Below are 14738 nucleotides of genomic sequence, written 5' to 3' on the forward strand. Positions count from 1 at the left end.
ACGCTGAGGCGCCTGTGGCCATTAGAACCTAATATCCAATTAACTTCCCTTGAAACCCTTTCAGTGAACTCTGCTGTTTTCCTGAGGTAGAGAGGAAGGCAGAGCAGATGCTGCAGCCAACACACTCAATGACCTCCACTCTGGCTTTGGTCCCACCTCACCAGCATGATCTCATTCTATTGCGCTCATTCAACTAAAACTCTTCAGACCATTTACTCTATCCATGTTTCTAAGACTGGCTTGTTATTGCCGTACCACACAAGTCAGGTCAAGTCAAGTCAAGTCAAGAGAGCTTTACAGGTATACAGCTGGGTTGAAATAATGTTTCCGTGGGACCTATGGTGGTACCTTTAGACAGTGCAAAACAAAGACAACATAAAGTACAAAGCATACGTCAGTAAATGACAAGACAATAAATACATTATACAACAAGCCAATAAATAGACAAAATAACGAGACAATAAATAGACAAGTAAATAGAAAGTTACAGATATAAGTCGAAAGGACTATCATTGCCTATTCACTGATATCACTGTTTCAGCAATGATCAATGAAAAATGAGCATTTTGGAGAAAATAGTAAAATGGCTCCACAATCTGATCCTACAACCTAATCATGGAAGAAGCGGCCATAACCGAGGAACCGCACCTCTGTTTCAAGCCTTAGTGCATGACAAAATGACAGATGTTATTTTTTGCCTTACAGGATACAACTGCCCCCCTCCAACTCCCACCCTCTATTTTTTAGCCTTCAGCAGCCTTCACACATGTGGTGTCCCGTGACCCCTATCTCCATCAGGCATCTTGAAGCTGAACCACCTCTTCTTTGACCTCAGTGCCATTGCTGACCATATGCCATTGCTGTCAGACAGGTTGACGCAGTGCAAGCCTGTCTACAAAAATCACGCTTGCAATCAACAGACACATGGAGTATGAAACACAACCAGCACGGTATGTTAAAATCTGTTTATTGGGGCTGGCTAATAAATAACGTGTGCACTGACGTTATTTCATCCATTCCCACAGCACATAAAGAATGTTCATTTCAGCTAATAATAGGCTAACTTGTTCCCCTGTGAGGCCAGATTAATTTAAAAGGCTTCACACACAGGGCCTGAGAGTATAAAAGTCCACAATGAATTCAAATGTAGAACATTGTATCAGATCCTGACAGATTGTCTCACATTGGGGCCTAAGGAAAGAGGGAGTGGACACAACAATTTATTGAAATGACCTGTCAGTGCTGGCTGGGGGTAAGCCAAGGTAAACATCATTTCAGTCAATAACCCAGTAAATGATGGTCTCTTGGCATGTGATTAACATAATGTCCCAACACGTCTGCCCCAATAAATAAATAACCTGAGAAGTTTTTGTGGTGCAAGCCCATAAAAGATAAATCTTGATGACGCGCTAAATGTGTAACAAAAATTCTGGAGTGTGACACAGCTTATATAATTTTAGCACCTCTCTTTTTAAACATATACATTACAGAGTACTTCATGCATACTGTACCATTTTTTTTTTTGTTTTACTAAAAGCTAACCACTCTTGGCAGGGTTGCCAAAATTGTGGATTTTCCCCTCAGATGTATGGCTTTTGAACATTCTGGGGTAAAACGTCAGTGGGGGAAAGGGGAAAGAGAGAGGGATGATGGAAAAGTTTTTAAGTCATTGTTGGAGGCAGGTGAATAGGGGGAGGCAATATTCTGAGCAATACTTTCATAAAGAATCTTGGTCATCTACTGTATTTGAATAGATATCATAATTTCCATTACAGAATATCATTTTTACTTGAAGAGAAAATTAATTAAAAGCTCCAGTTAAAACTACATCGTCAAAGGCCAGATACTGGAGTTTAGTGTGGGATGAACTGAAAGTCATTCTGCCCACATTTTTATTATTTCATTATTAGATGGGGATTTTTGACTGCCACACACAAAAAAAAAAAAAAAACGCTAATGACTCAACTTTAATCACAAGCAGAAACTGCGGTGTATAATGATGAAAGTTCAATTTAAATGAACCCTGTATCTCTTGTTGAAAGTGAGACTCAAGACAAATTCTGAGGCAAAAGGATCATTGGGTTAGAGTTTGTGTATATTCCTCTTACAGGTGAACTTGCTATTCAGCGTGAGGTTCTCAAAAGTGACGAGGCAATAATCTGAAGTGGCATTTTACACCATTACACCTGATATGAGAAAGTGGAGGAAAAGATCAGAGCTGATGAGGCAGCCTCATGATGAGGTGTGGTAATTTCCCAGACATCTTTTCAGACACAACGTCTGAGAGAGCCCTCTCCCTCTGTTATATATGTGACTTTAAAAAACCTGCGCTACAGAAATGGGTGGGTATAAAATCTCCATCAGATTTACATAAAACCCCACTTCACAGTTATAAAAGTCAGGACTGAGAGGGGCGGGGGTAACTGCTAATGACTTTGTAAACCCCGTATATATTTCCAACGGCACCCTGGTTTGCACCGTCCTCGTGTGTTTTACAAGCTCGTTTACCGCCCTTTTGGAACTGTGGCACTCGGCCCTGGGATTGTGTGTCACACACTCCTCTAAGGTGTCACCTCTCAGGATTCATTACACCAAGGTTTCCCTCAGAAGGACGTGACAGAGTCTCGCACCGTGAAAAGGGAGCAGTGAGCTGAGTCAAGATTCACTTTACAAACCAAGATGAGTGATAACAGTTTGACTAACAGACAGAGTGGTTTTAATTAAAAAGACAGGGGAAAAACAAGACGCCTGTAGGTCTCCCTTCACCGTCCAGTTAACAAGAGGTGTCCCAACGCTGCTCAAGAGGGTGTGACTACTGTGGTGGATCTCCGTGTTGTTTACCTCCATGTGGCTTTGATCCATCTGGTGGTACAATTAAGGTACTGTCATTACATTGGGGGAGGCACTTTCTCAATCAGTCAGCAGGTTATTCAGTCAGCCATGTGAGTGAGGGCAGAACCATTTCTATGTGTGCTCAGTTATCAGTCTAGCAATCGGATATGCATAGATCTCTCCCTGTCCTCCAATAAACAAGGCTGATATCCATGTTTACAGACGTCAGCCCTGTTACACTACTGGCAGGTTAACATGCAAAAGGATAAAACTGCTTTTTAAATGGTGGTGCTGATGTTCCAGCTTCCTTTTGGACCCCCAGTGCAGTGAAACAAAATGAGTACTATTTGTTGTTTGGGGAGCCAGAGACGGAGGGGCATGGATATTGGGGGGGGCATTGGATTTTTGGATTTATTTTAAAAAATCACAAGGAGCTGAGGAACAAACCCCAGCCACCTCTCTCCACACTGAATGAGGCGTGGAATTGTGTGGAACATTAGTGCATACTTATATACAAGCCCAAATAAAAGGCAGACAGTGAAGACTGCAGATAAAAAAAAGTTATTAAAAATTATTGCCAGTATAAAGCCGCATCATTTTACACAGAGGCCTACTGCAATTCCACACAAACAATCTTTTCATTTAAGAGAGGATGGTTAAATGCAAGGCACAGATTACACATCAAGAAGCAAGCATCTCAAAGCATACAAGTGAAACACTAATAGAAGTTTCATCAGTTCATTGTTTTGGCAATTAATGATTGATGTTGGACAATTCATAACAGATCATGAGTGTATAAAGTGGACTAGAGACTACCCATCTGGGGATATGACCTCAGATCACACATGTAGGTTTGACAGTGACCTATGCTTGGAGCAGCAGGTGAAGTGACATCCTATATGAACAATGACTTCAGTTAGACAATGAGGAGATCAGAAGTGAAAAACAAATCCACCAGGCACCGGGGTACAAGAGTTCTCCATCTCATATTTCGAGAGATAAAAAAAATGTAGCAAATGCGCTGCTTTGGTTCTAGAAGGTTCTTTCCCACTCAGCGGGAGAGAGGACGTACCGCATGGATCAGCAGATCAGAGCCCAGAGCTGGCCCGCTTTATTAGTGTAATTAGGTCATTTGATTGCAACCCAATCCTCCACTCTACTCTCTCTTACCTGGTTTTAATTTCTTAAAGTAGTCACTCGATCCCCAAATAGCAGCAATTAATGGTACATACTGAAACTGTAGAATGATATGTCAAGTGCATTAGAAAGGAAAGCAAGCGATTTGTTTTATTTATGCGTCTCTGGTACATAAGCACTTGCCATGGATCCTGGCCAGGCAAGAACCGCGCCAGGTTCTTAAATAGACGTCACCTCTAGCTACCTTCAAAACATATCCACATGCATGACTCCATACACTTCCCACGAATTCATGTAAGGACAAAGCTGTTCCACTGTTCCTAATGGGTTGTGTTCAGGTACACACCAAGAATTTGATACCAACATGTGTCCCCAGTGAGTAGTCAGGTATTCATCACAAGTGAATGGCAGTTTAGGGGGAAAGTGACAGTTACCAGATCTTTGGGGAAGATATGTCTGGTCGGGAAAGTGATCCTTCACAGGGACGCAAAAGAAAGCACAGAGAGGTCAAACGTTCATAAATAATGAACCACGTGATTGAACCTCGGCATTGAAACAGGTAGAACCTTCTTGTGCCGAAGATTCTCTCCCCTCACACATAAACAGAATGAAAATGATAATTTTTGTGTGAGTAATTGATCAATTAATTTGGAAATAAATAAAAGTTGTTCTTTATTTTTCCCTCTTACTCTCTTTCACACACACACACACACAGACACACACACACACACACACACACAACACACACACAAATTTCTACATTCCCAACAAAGAAAGAACAGGGAGAAAGGAAATCTCTCCCCTCAAAACCTGAATGATAAGGACTAGATGGGGAAATTTTAGGCTGATGAAGGTAATAGGCATTTAAAGGAAATGGCAGTTCCGCAGAGCTTTCCTGAGAGCCGGTTGTAAATTTATCAGGAGGACACAGAGACAGTTCCTCTGTAAAGCACAAAAGCCAGTAAATCATTGTGTCTGAACCTTCCCTAGCCAGACATTTCAACCGGTGCTGTAATCTGTCTTGGTGTTTCAGCTGTCTTGCCTCTCTGTATTAATATGATCGATACAGAACACTCCCAGGAAGGAAGGAGGTGGATTTATGTGATTTTGGTTGCCCTTTATGTCAAATTGACATGTTCAAAAGTCAAGTGACAGCCCACTTGACAGATTTATTTAAAAGCCACAGTGGGCTGGCAATGATTTTCCAAAGAAAACTCTAAGCATTGAATAGGACAGGATAGGATAGGATTAAACAAAATAGGATACGTTATGGAAGAGAAACAGCTATTGTAAGAAAAAAAACAAAGATGGAGAAGACGAATGCGTGTTGAAATGAAAGTCTTTGATCCAGTAGAAAACAGTATCGAAGCACGTGAAAAACATAGACTTTGGGTTCAGCGGTGTCGGAGTGAACCCTGAACATTCAGACTAATTCTCATATATACAGTTTAGGTCGTTCTTAATGTAAATGAGCCAGACCTGTCGCCTGTATGATAATGAAGTCACAGCGTCTGTTTTGAGTAAACCAGGATTCCATTGTTTAAATAAGCCCAGATACCCCTTTGTCTGAGATCTTGATTGCCCACTCCCAGGCCCATTCTGTAATTGTTTGCCACCTCGCTTGACCAAGTTGTTAAGGTGTTGGCAGAGGTGTGGGCCATCCTGTCGGGGTATCTATGATCTCAAGCCATTTGGGATGCCGCAGCTATTCATTAGATCATGCCTGGTGGAATACACATTCTGGGGCAGAATGATGTAATTCCTTACACTATCTATGGAGGGGCAAACAACTTAAATTCTGAACATACAGACATAACAAATAATATGATTCAGAACATTATTGCAAACACAAACATAGTAGATATATTACAAAGATACCCATAATCAGGCTAAAAGGAAGAAGAGGACAATATGTTCCATGGATCCATGCTAACACCGCACATGCCCAGTAGCAGAACCTCATTACAACAGGTCAGTGACACCAAGGATGTTGGCAGGGTATGCAGATGTGCCTGAAATCAATACTCAGGCCACAGGGAGTGAGCTTTGTGCTAATGCTATTTTTTGGTTTTTCAGTCTTAAAGAGGGAAAGATGACATGACATCAGGGCATTATAATGCATGGGGTCCCTGACACTGCTGGGAAAAGACTTTTGGTATGTGTCACCCAAGCGTGCTTCAACAGTTCCAAGGATACACGGCCACATTCTTATAAAAGAAAAAAAGTCACTCGATGGGTCGAAATAGGTAATAACTTTTTATGTAGGTCTGCTAATGGATCCATTATTACATGCACAGGATGAGACCAAATAGGGTAGTATTTGCTTTGGAGAGCTGTAATATATTAAACTTGTTTTTTGCTAACAGCTGTGCCACACCTGAAACCAGGAATTTGCTTAGAACAATTCTTAACCACTCTTTAAAGAGGAAAAGATTCCCTGGTGTAACACATGTGAGCCTCATTCAGGTCTGGGCCCCAAAAATATGACTGGATCAATAGCTCTGACTGAGGCTGTTTGTACTCACAGAGCTGACAGTGAAAGAGGCAGGACAGAGACCTGCAGTCGATAGCTGGAATGTAACACGGAGTCCGGTGAAGAGTCTTTAGCTTGAAAAGCGCTCCATCTTAGCCAACAGAAGAACCCATGCCAGCACTCTCAACAGATTGTAAGCAAATGTTCAACATTTTTCCATCCTTTCCAGTGTGTGCTTTTTGATCAACATTGCCTAAAAACAGGCAGTGCTGAAACTCAAGAGTTTCAGAACTTGGGCCTGCAAACCTGTTTTTTTGGCAGGTGGCGAATGATCTGGTAGGCATTCCTTGTTTACAGTATACTGTAGTTTTTTTGTTCTTGATAGTTGTTTTGCCTATCTCATTGTGAATGTCTCTGTTATATAAAAGTGAAGTGAAAACACACAGAGGTAGTATTATTTGACAAGCATTACATGACCGCGGGTGACCAAGGCCAGTTATAAACCTTATAGGTAGCCATTAAAACAAAAAGAAACTCACCCTGAATAAATCCAATGTATTGACCTTAAATTACTTAAAATGTATATAAAATAAATCTGTGGTTGAAAATTGGCGATACGGTGAATTTACAATGTAAGATAAAAAGCAGGTTGAGAAGGCCATTAGAGTCTGATTTAATGACCTGCTAAATGGCATTCAAAGCTACAGCTTCAATTACACTCATGTTCATATTCCATATTTTTCATTCCTTATTCTAGCCCTTACCCGTGCTCTTAACAGTAATGCATGCTAATCTGTCCACGCTGGTCTATAAATATGAATTACTTAATATTTTGAAATCATTACTATTTATGGAGAGTCAGTGGACCACAATTCTGGCTCTTTGACGCACGTCATATAATTTTATTTATGATGATCATCCCCCATAGAAATACCTTTATACCCTGTGAACACTGCGGGCACTGCAAAGTCTACCACAAAGCCAACCTACGGAGTATAGGCTCCACATTAATACCAGATTTATTAACATTTATTAATGGTCACCTAAGCATCAACAATTTATATTTTAATGGCATGGAATGTAGTTATCAATGCTTCATTAAGCAATTATAACTTTGCCATATTCTAAAGTGTTCAACACAATACATCAATACAACACCTCGGCACATTGGAGGACTTCAGTTCTCAGCATCCCAATAATCCCACAAAACAAACATTCTTTTTTTGTATTGCATTCACCTCACACTTTTTTTTGTAGAAGATGCAAATGAATAATATTATAGTCACAATTTTAGAGAAGTAATTTCATTTGCAACAACTATGCATGAACTGATTAGATAAAACACCCCATAAAAACTAGGATTGGGCTCCACTAACATTTCATAAAATACTTATCTTGAAGCATGTTTATCTCCGTAAGCTACAGTAAATATGCCACATTACAACCAATTGCTTTTGTTGATCTCAGTGGTTTATTTGGGATGAGCTTGTTTGCAGCAACCAAACAATTTACTATCACATTTGATCAGTTCTGATATCTAATTTCATCCTGAGACTGTCTGCATTTCATTTGGGTGAGGCTGACTACTCCTCCGACATAAGTAACAAAAACCTGAATAAATTCTTTTGATAAGTTTATGTTACCTTGTTGTTTTACTTGTTTGTTGGCTTTGTGTGCTGAAAATTGCAACTGTTTAATCAATAGATTTAAAGGTTGCTTTCACAAAGACAGCAAAACGACATAAAAGATGGTTTCATCTTAGTTAAATAAGGCATCCAGGGCAAAAGCATAGCAGTTTATTTATTCACTGGCAAAAATTAATTAACCATTATTAAACAAAATTAATTAAACATACCCTGAACGTATTTCTAACTATCATCATACTCACTCTCTGTGTGAATTGATGAAAAAATAACATTCCTAATCATAAATGTATTCATACTCTATTGACATAGACAACTTATGAGTAAAATATTGCAAATATTATCATGCAGACAGCACTTCACAGAAAAAAAAGCTGGGCTATCAACACAGTAAGAACTGGAGGGAGACAGAATCAATCCAATTTATAAGATGCATTTTAGCTCCTTTCTCTGCATCAGAAGGCACACATACACTATATGAACAAAAGTATTTGGCCACACCTGTTTTTCAGGGTTTGGGCTAGGCCCCTTATCTCCAGTGAAGGGCAATCTTAATGCTTCAGCATACCAAGACATTTTGGACAATGCTATGCTTCCAACTTTGTGGCAACAGTTTGGGGAAGGCCCTTTTCTATCCCAACATGACTGTGCCCCACTGCAAAAGGCAAGGACTATAAAGATGGTTTGATGAGTTTGGTGTGGAAGAACTTGACTGGCCCGCACAGAGCCCTGACCTTTGGGATGAACTGGAACGGAGATTGCGAGCCAGGCCTTCTCGTCCAACATCAATGCCTGACCTCATAAGTGCTCTACAGATTGAATGGGCACAAATTCCCACAGAAACACTCCAAAATCTTGTGGAAATCCTTCCAAGAAGAGTGGAAGCTGTTATAGCTGCAAAAGAGGGACAAACTCCATATTAAAGTACATGTATTTGAATACAATGTCATTACAATGTAATGGTCAGGCGTCCAAATACTTTTGTGCATATAGTGTATGTACATACACCTTCCTCTTTCCAGTTCCAGGATGCTACCTCACTTTAAAAGGAGGGTATCATCAGACAATAAGGTACTCATTCACACTGACAGACAAATAGACTTTCGCCTTATTGCTCTGGGTTGTCATGGGCCCATCCAGTGGCCACCACATTTCTGAACAAGAGCTATAATGACAAAACAGCCTCAGTTATAGAGCGGTGTTTAAGGAACTGGATAAATGACCCTAAGGTTGTAGGTTCAAGTCCCCAGGTGGTACACTGTTGTCAAAACCTTGAGCAGGGTAAAATAGCCTGAATGGCTTCAGCTGGTACAATGCTGTACAAATGCAGTTTTGTACAGCCTAATAAATGAAATGTGTGATGTAGGAGATCTGAATTAGGATTCTAAACGGCTCACATCGAATGAGGCTTCGGCACAGGGCTGAGCGAGGGTGTGACAGGGGTGTGCACCTTCCCAGATACAGTCGCCTGAAACAGAAACCATGTCATGTCAGCTGCTCAGCCAATTACACGCTTTACTGCTTGCTATCGGCCGGCTCCAGCGGCAGGGGAGGTTTTGATGGAGCCACCAGAACAAAAAGGAATCACGTTCGCGCAGAGAGAGGAGAGCCATAAATTGTGTCAAGCCGGGATCTAATCTCTCTGTCCCCACCTACCGCCGCCCCCCCCCCCCCCCCGTCCGGATGCACGTCTGCCGGGGTTCAGATCCACAGCTTCTTCTCAGCGCTACACAGGGGCCACGGCCAATAGATCTGCATTGTGATGGATGAGGGAATCAATCCAATAAATCCCCCCAAAGCAATGGGCAATGTACGGGGATGATTAGCAAGACTCTAACGATCGGGGAGGAAAAGGATAGAGGCTGCAATTATCAGCCATCTCAGTGCATTTTACACTGTATTTTTCTTGTGGATCATGGAGAGGGCATTAAAGATCAATATGCATTAATAGGAACAGCAGGCGTAGAGCTGTTACATTTAGCCGGGGGGGGGGGGGGGGGGCATTGCTGCAGAATTGGTGGTAACCTCAATTTAATCTCACACAGAACAATGGGATTCATGTGGACTCATAAGAGACAAAATTTGTGTCACATACATTTTTATTCAATGTGATGAAACAACCTGTGACATCAAACAGGGGTAATTACCACCTGGCTTAATCTGCTCTAAACGATTTGGTTGTTTTACATTTTACCTGGCCATGGAGTCATTTTTTCCAGCAGTATTGCCAATATTCTATGTTGTCCTTATGTTTTAGGTTGTGGTTTATTGTGGATAAAAAAAATAATAATATTAATCTCCCTAACAGGTGTTAATCATGTGCACAGCAAATAGCCACCCAGTTATGTATGTGTTATGTATGTATATATGTGTGCTATATTATTATTATTATTATTATTATTATAAAAAAATAGGAAGCCCAATTTGGAAAATACTGCAGTGGTAAGAAGGCCAAAATATTTCTTTTTCTGTGATGGCCACTAGGTTGTCCTTAGTGGTAGTGGGCTTGGGGGGTCGAAGTAACAGCTGCACCAATCCTAACACTTTCCCACTTTCAGGTAAAGCCAGAGGACCTGACAAACATCCTTTTCATTAATGAGCTTTCCCTCCATTGACATTTTCACCAAATCCAACCTTTAACCCACCCCCCCTTGACTTCAAGGACAGTTGATCAGCTGGTCATAATATTATAGTCTCTTGTTACTGATTTTCAAGCACCGCAGTGTTGATCTGGCCAAGACCTATGTATTTAGCACACAAAAATGGCAAACGGGATACCAGAAGCGCAAAGGTTGTTAACTGTAGTCTGAACAACTGCTTACTATAAGTCTGTCTTATTGACCACTGAGAGACGACGGTGGAATTGAATTGCTGAGAAAGTGAAACAAGCAAAAGCAAGGGAAAGGAGAGAGATATACTGTCACTGGATGCAACATTAACAAAAGGCCTTGGGTGCGCAGAGGCAGTGTGGAATAGTGGGACTGGAGCCATTACATTACTCAGTTCCACGGCGGAAGTTCTCATTCATACCTTATCAATTCATACAGCTGGACAAATCCCAAAGCAGTCTGGGGGTTGCTCAGCTGTTCATTGCAACAAGGCAGCGCCCCAGCCTCAGCTTTAAACTTTTCTAGGGGAGTTTAAGGCCAGCCTTAAAAATTCCTTTACCATTACACCACATTAACAGTTTGTGCCGGTATCTGTAACTGTAATAAATTTTACCCGCGCTGAACCATCTGTAATATGGTTATTATTGCTTCTCTGAAGTGGTTTTGCTCTTGTAACTATCGTGCTGAAGAGACAATAAAAATAATAATAAGGCAGTAAAAATCAAAAAGGCGTGAAGGTGTGACACTGGGTGGGGTGCTGCAGAGGCAGAGAGGGCTGTTGCTTGTAGAGGGCCTTGCTTGCTCCCCAAAGCCTAGGTGGCTTTTGGGACCCTGGGCAGTGGTGACCCCATGAACAGTCTCTCAAAACCCCTCCACTGAACACCATCAGCTTCTCAGCTGCCTCAGCGGAAGGATTCTCCTTAAGAACGCTGGTTTAATTTTTCTTATTAGGCTGTGTCTTACCCCACACAGGGGGGAGAGCCAAATTGCCATTCTTTCTTGTGTGTCTCTTGTCCAATTAAATATGGTGGCCACAGCCGGCATGGCACCATCAGGTCTTACACTGACAAGAGTGTAGTGTGATTTTGGCTCATCAGCATCACATACTTCCTTCCTTACTGAAGCACTTGTGGGCTAGAGAATTAGAATTGCCTGGGTCACTTTTACTTCCCTTGTGTACATTTCACAATTTGGTAAAAAAAAAAAAAAAAGATTATTTTACAGATGCAGATAATGCAAGAAGAGTTTCTTGCTGCATACATGCATGTGAGGTAACACTGTGCAGAACACTGGGACAGAAATGGTACTGCTGGGTTTGCTCTAACCAATAACAACACACCAGGTGCCCAGGGCCAAAGCTGAAATAAGGTCACTGTACTGTCTTGCTGGGATTGGGGGACTCATTAAGACACAGAGGAAGTTATGTATATGGTTAAACAGATTAAACCCTTTTAACATGACTGTCTTTCTGTGACGGGAAGTCTGTTAAGCCTCCGCTTGGTGCAGATGACTGAGGCTCTAGACAGCAGTTTGTAGTGACAGATAGCAGAGCTAAATAAATTAATTATGCTGTACTCGTGTAAGATTTAAGAATACAGATATCTTACGTAAACTCATGCTCAGTTATATTAACACACATACAAAAGCATCGTTTATGAAAATGGACTATTACTGTCATCAAAAACACATGTAATACAGTGATTACTCTACCCTCTCCATCTTTACAGTCTTTGTACAGTACTGGCAACTGACATTTTTCATACACAAGCACACAGTAATAAATTACTGAGCTGCCCATGCAAACCAAGCAGCATCTCATCTGAATTCATAAAACAGAGATGTTTTATGGCTTTATTAAGCTGCAAATGACGCAACAGTTGCGTCAATAACCACAGCATGTTAGTAAATTCCTCCCTAAATTAATTACAGGTTAATAACGATAACAGGAAATATGGATACATAAAATATGCCCAGTGATTCATAAAAGACACCAGAGATTCAAGGACAAGAGGATCAGAGCCAATCAGCAGTGAACAATCATCTGAAAAGAAATACTTGACTTTTTTTCAGACACAGAAGCAAATTTGACCTTGTCTTTTTTATTTTTTGAGTGAATGAATTCCCATGCAGTGTCTTTCCACACGTAGCACAGAACAGGCTGTACCAATAGCATAAAGAAAGAAGAAGAGAAGCATCACTCACCGAAGGATTTCATTACAAGTGAAGTACGTACAGTCCTGTGGGGAAGAAAACAAAATGTCATTCTTGATCTGAGTTAGAAAAAAAGTCGGGTTGGGAAATCTGTGCGATTCATGCAAAACTACATCTATTAGATTTGCATTAAACATGCTAAAAATTTGGGCTAACACTTTAACCAAGCATCATGAAGTTAGAGGCCTGGCAGTCAAATTAAAGTAAAATGTTGTGTATAGAACAGAATAAAGTAATGGTTCCTTGAATTTGCCACTGAATGGTTGTTGATGTCAAATTAAATTAAGGGTGTACGTGTAACCCAGATTAACCTCACAAAGACAGATCTGCTCAGTTCAATTGTCCAGTTAAATAAACACCTGTAAAGTTATGGTTTTGACAGCTTCAAAAATACCCTGCAACTAGCAACAATGACAAATAATTTGTAGTCAAACGCTGATTATTTAGATGTAATACCATAATGCCATCTCCTCAATACTGGATTACTGCAACACCATCCTGTCTGACAGACAAACTTGCATCCTAACCACTATTAAACTAGAAAAAACATGAATAAGACCATGCTACGCGTGCCCTAGTTTTTCTGCATTGGATGGCTATAAAAATACAGACTTGATTTCATCTTAAATTTACACTTGTTACACATGACCTGCAGTACTACATATCACATGGCCTACCATCCTACAAGGACTCCCTTCAGATGGATCTGCTCTTTCTTATTCCAGACACTGCTCTGGGCAGGTCAGGCAACAGACTGTTTTGTTATAGTCACAAAGCCCTGGAATGATTCATCAATGTGTGTTTAAATCTAGATTAAAATTGTGACAATTTTGCATGTTGCTTTACTGACATGGGCTAGGTTTGCCCAGTGATGGCTAGTGTACAGCCAAAAGGGATATCACCATATTGAACCTCCTGTAGTTACAAAGCTATCGTTTTATCACAGTTATACCATCTTTCTGCAATTGGGTCCAATACTGCCATTCAGTTTGCACCAATGGGCTGCTTCATTTGCGTACTTTTGCTTAATCTTGCCATGACCTTGTCATTCTCTTAACTTCATTTTATCTGTTGTAGCTTTGAGTTACATTGTGTTGCATGAAGCACTTACAAAGTAACACTATTGTGAAGTATATTGCACTGCAAAATGTTTGACTGGTTTGTAGATGGATCTTTTCTCAAATCATTCTCCCCCTCCCTTGACATACCACAGAAAGAAGATAATTTGCCTTCAGCTATCATATCCAGCCCAGAGGAAGGGATTCATTGTGAATAATTTAGTCACCATCCCTGAATACACACATGCTTGAAAGAGCCGCAATGAAAGTACCTTGCGTTATTGGTCATTGGGCTAATCCTGCATGTGACATCAGACACAGTTAAACAGAAGATTGTCAGCTCTGTGTTCCTTTCTCTCTAATGATCCCTGCAGGGATTCCTGAAGCCTTTTAACATTAAGCACAGTGAGCTGAGCATCTCACTACACTAAATCCAAGCCCCCCCCCCCCACCCCCCACCACCCCCCCAAAAAAAAAAAAAAAAAGTTTTCACTGTAGCAGCTAGCACTCTAGCAGACATGCAAGTCACCCTCCTGTCACCCTGGGGCTCGGATTTCTCTGGAGTCAAGGTGGCACGCTCCAGCCTCCAGTGTCCTCGCCTGTCACTCGCTACAGGAAAAGTGAGACCAGGGAATCGAGTCATGGAAGTCTGTCACCTGCCCGCAGAGGAGGTAGGGCAAAGAGCAAGGGCTCTGGCACCGCCCTGCAAGACCACGCAGACCCAGTCCTGCCAAGAGAGGCTCTGATTCTATCTCCCCCTCTCCCTGAGCCTCCT

The 14738-nt window shown here is 41.2% G+C and overlaps 1 protein-coding gene across 1 annotated transcript in view; it reads right to left on the minus strand.

Moving 5' to 3' along the window:
• The window catches only part of LOC118782384 (calcium and integrin-binding family member 2-like), a 33670-nt gene that overhangs the window by 12888 nt on the left and 6044 nt on the right, over positions 1-14738 (minus strand). The window contains exon 2 of the mRNA XM_036535713.1: positions 12897-12931. Within this exon, the coding sequence (XP_036391606.1) occupies positions 12897-12931 (35 nt within the window). The remainder of the gene's footprint in view (positions 1-12896; positions 12932-14738) is intronic.

Source organism: Megalops cyprinoides, chromosome 8 (genome assembly GCF_013368585.1).
Source record: "Megalops cyprinoides isolate fMegCyp1 chromosome 8, fMegCyp1.pri, whole genome shotgun sequence".
Classification (NCBI taxonomy): Eukaryota; Metazoa; Chordata; class Actinopteri; order Elopiformes; family Megalopidae; genus Megalops; species Megalops cyprinoides.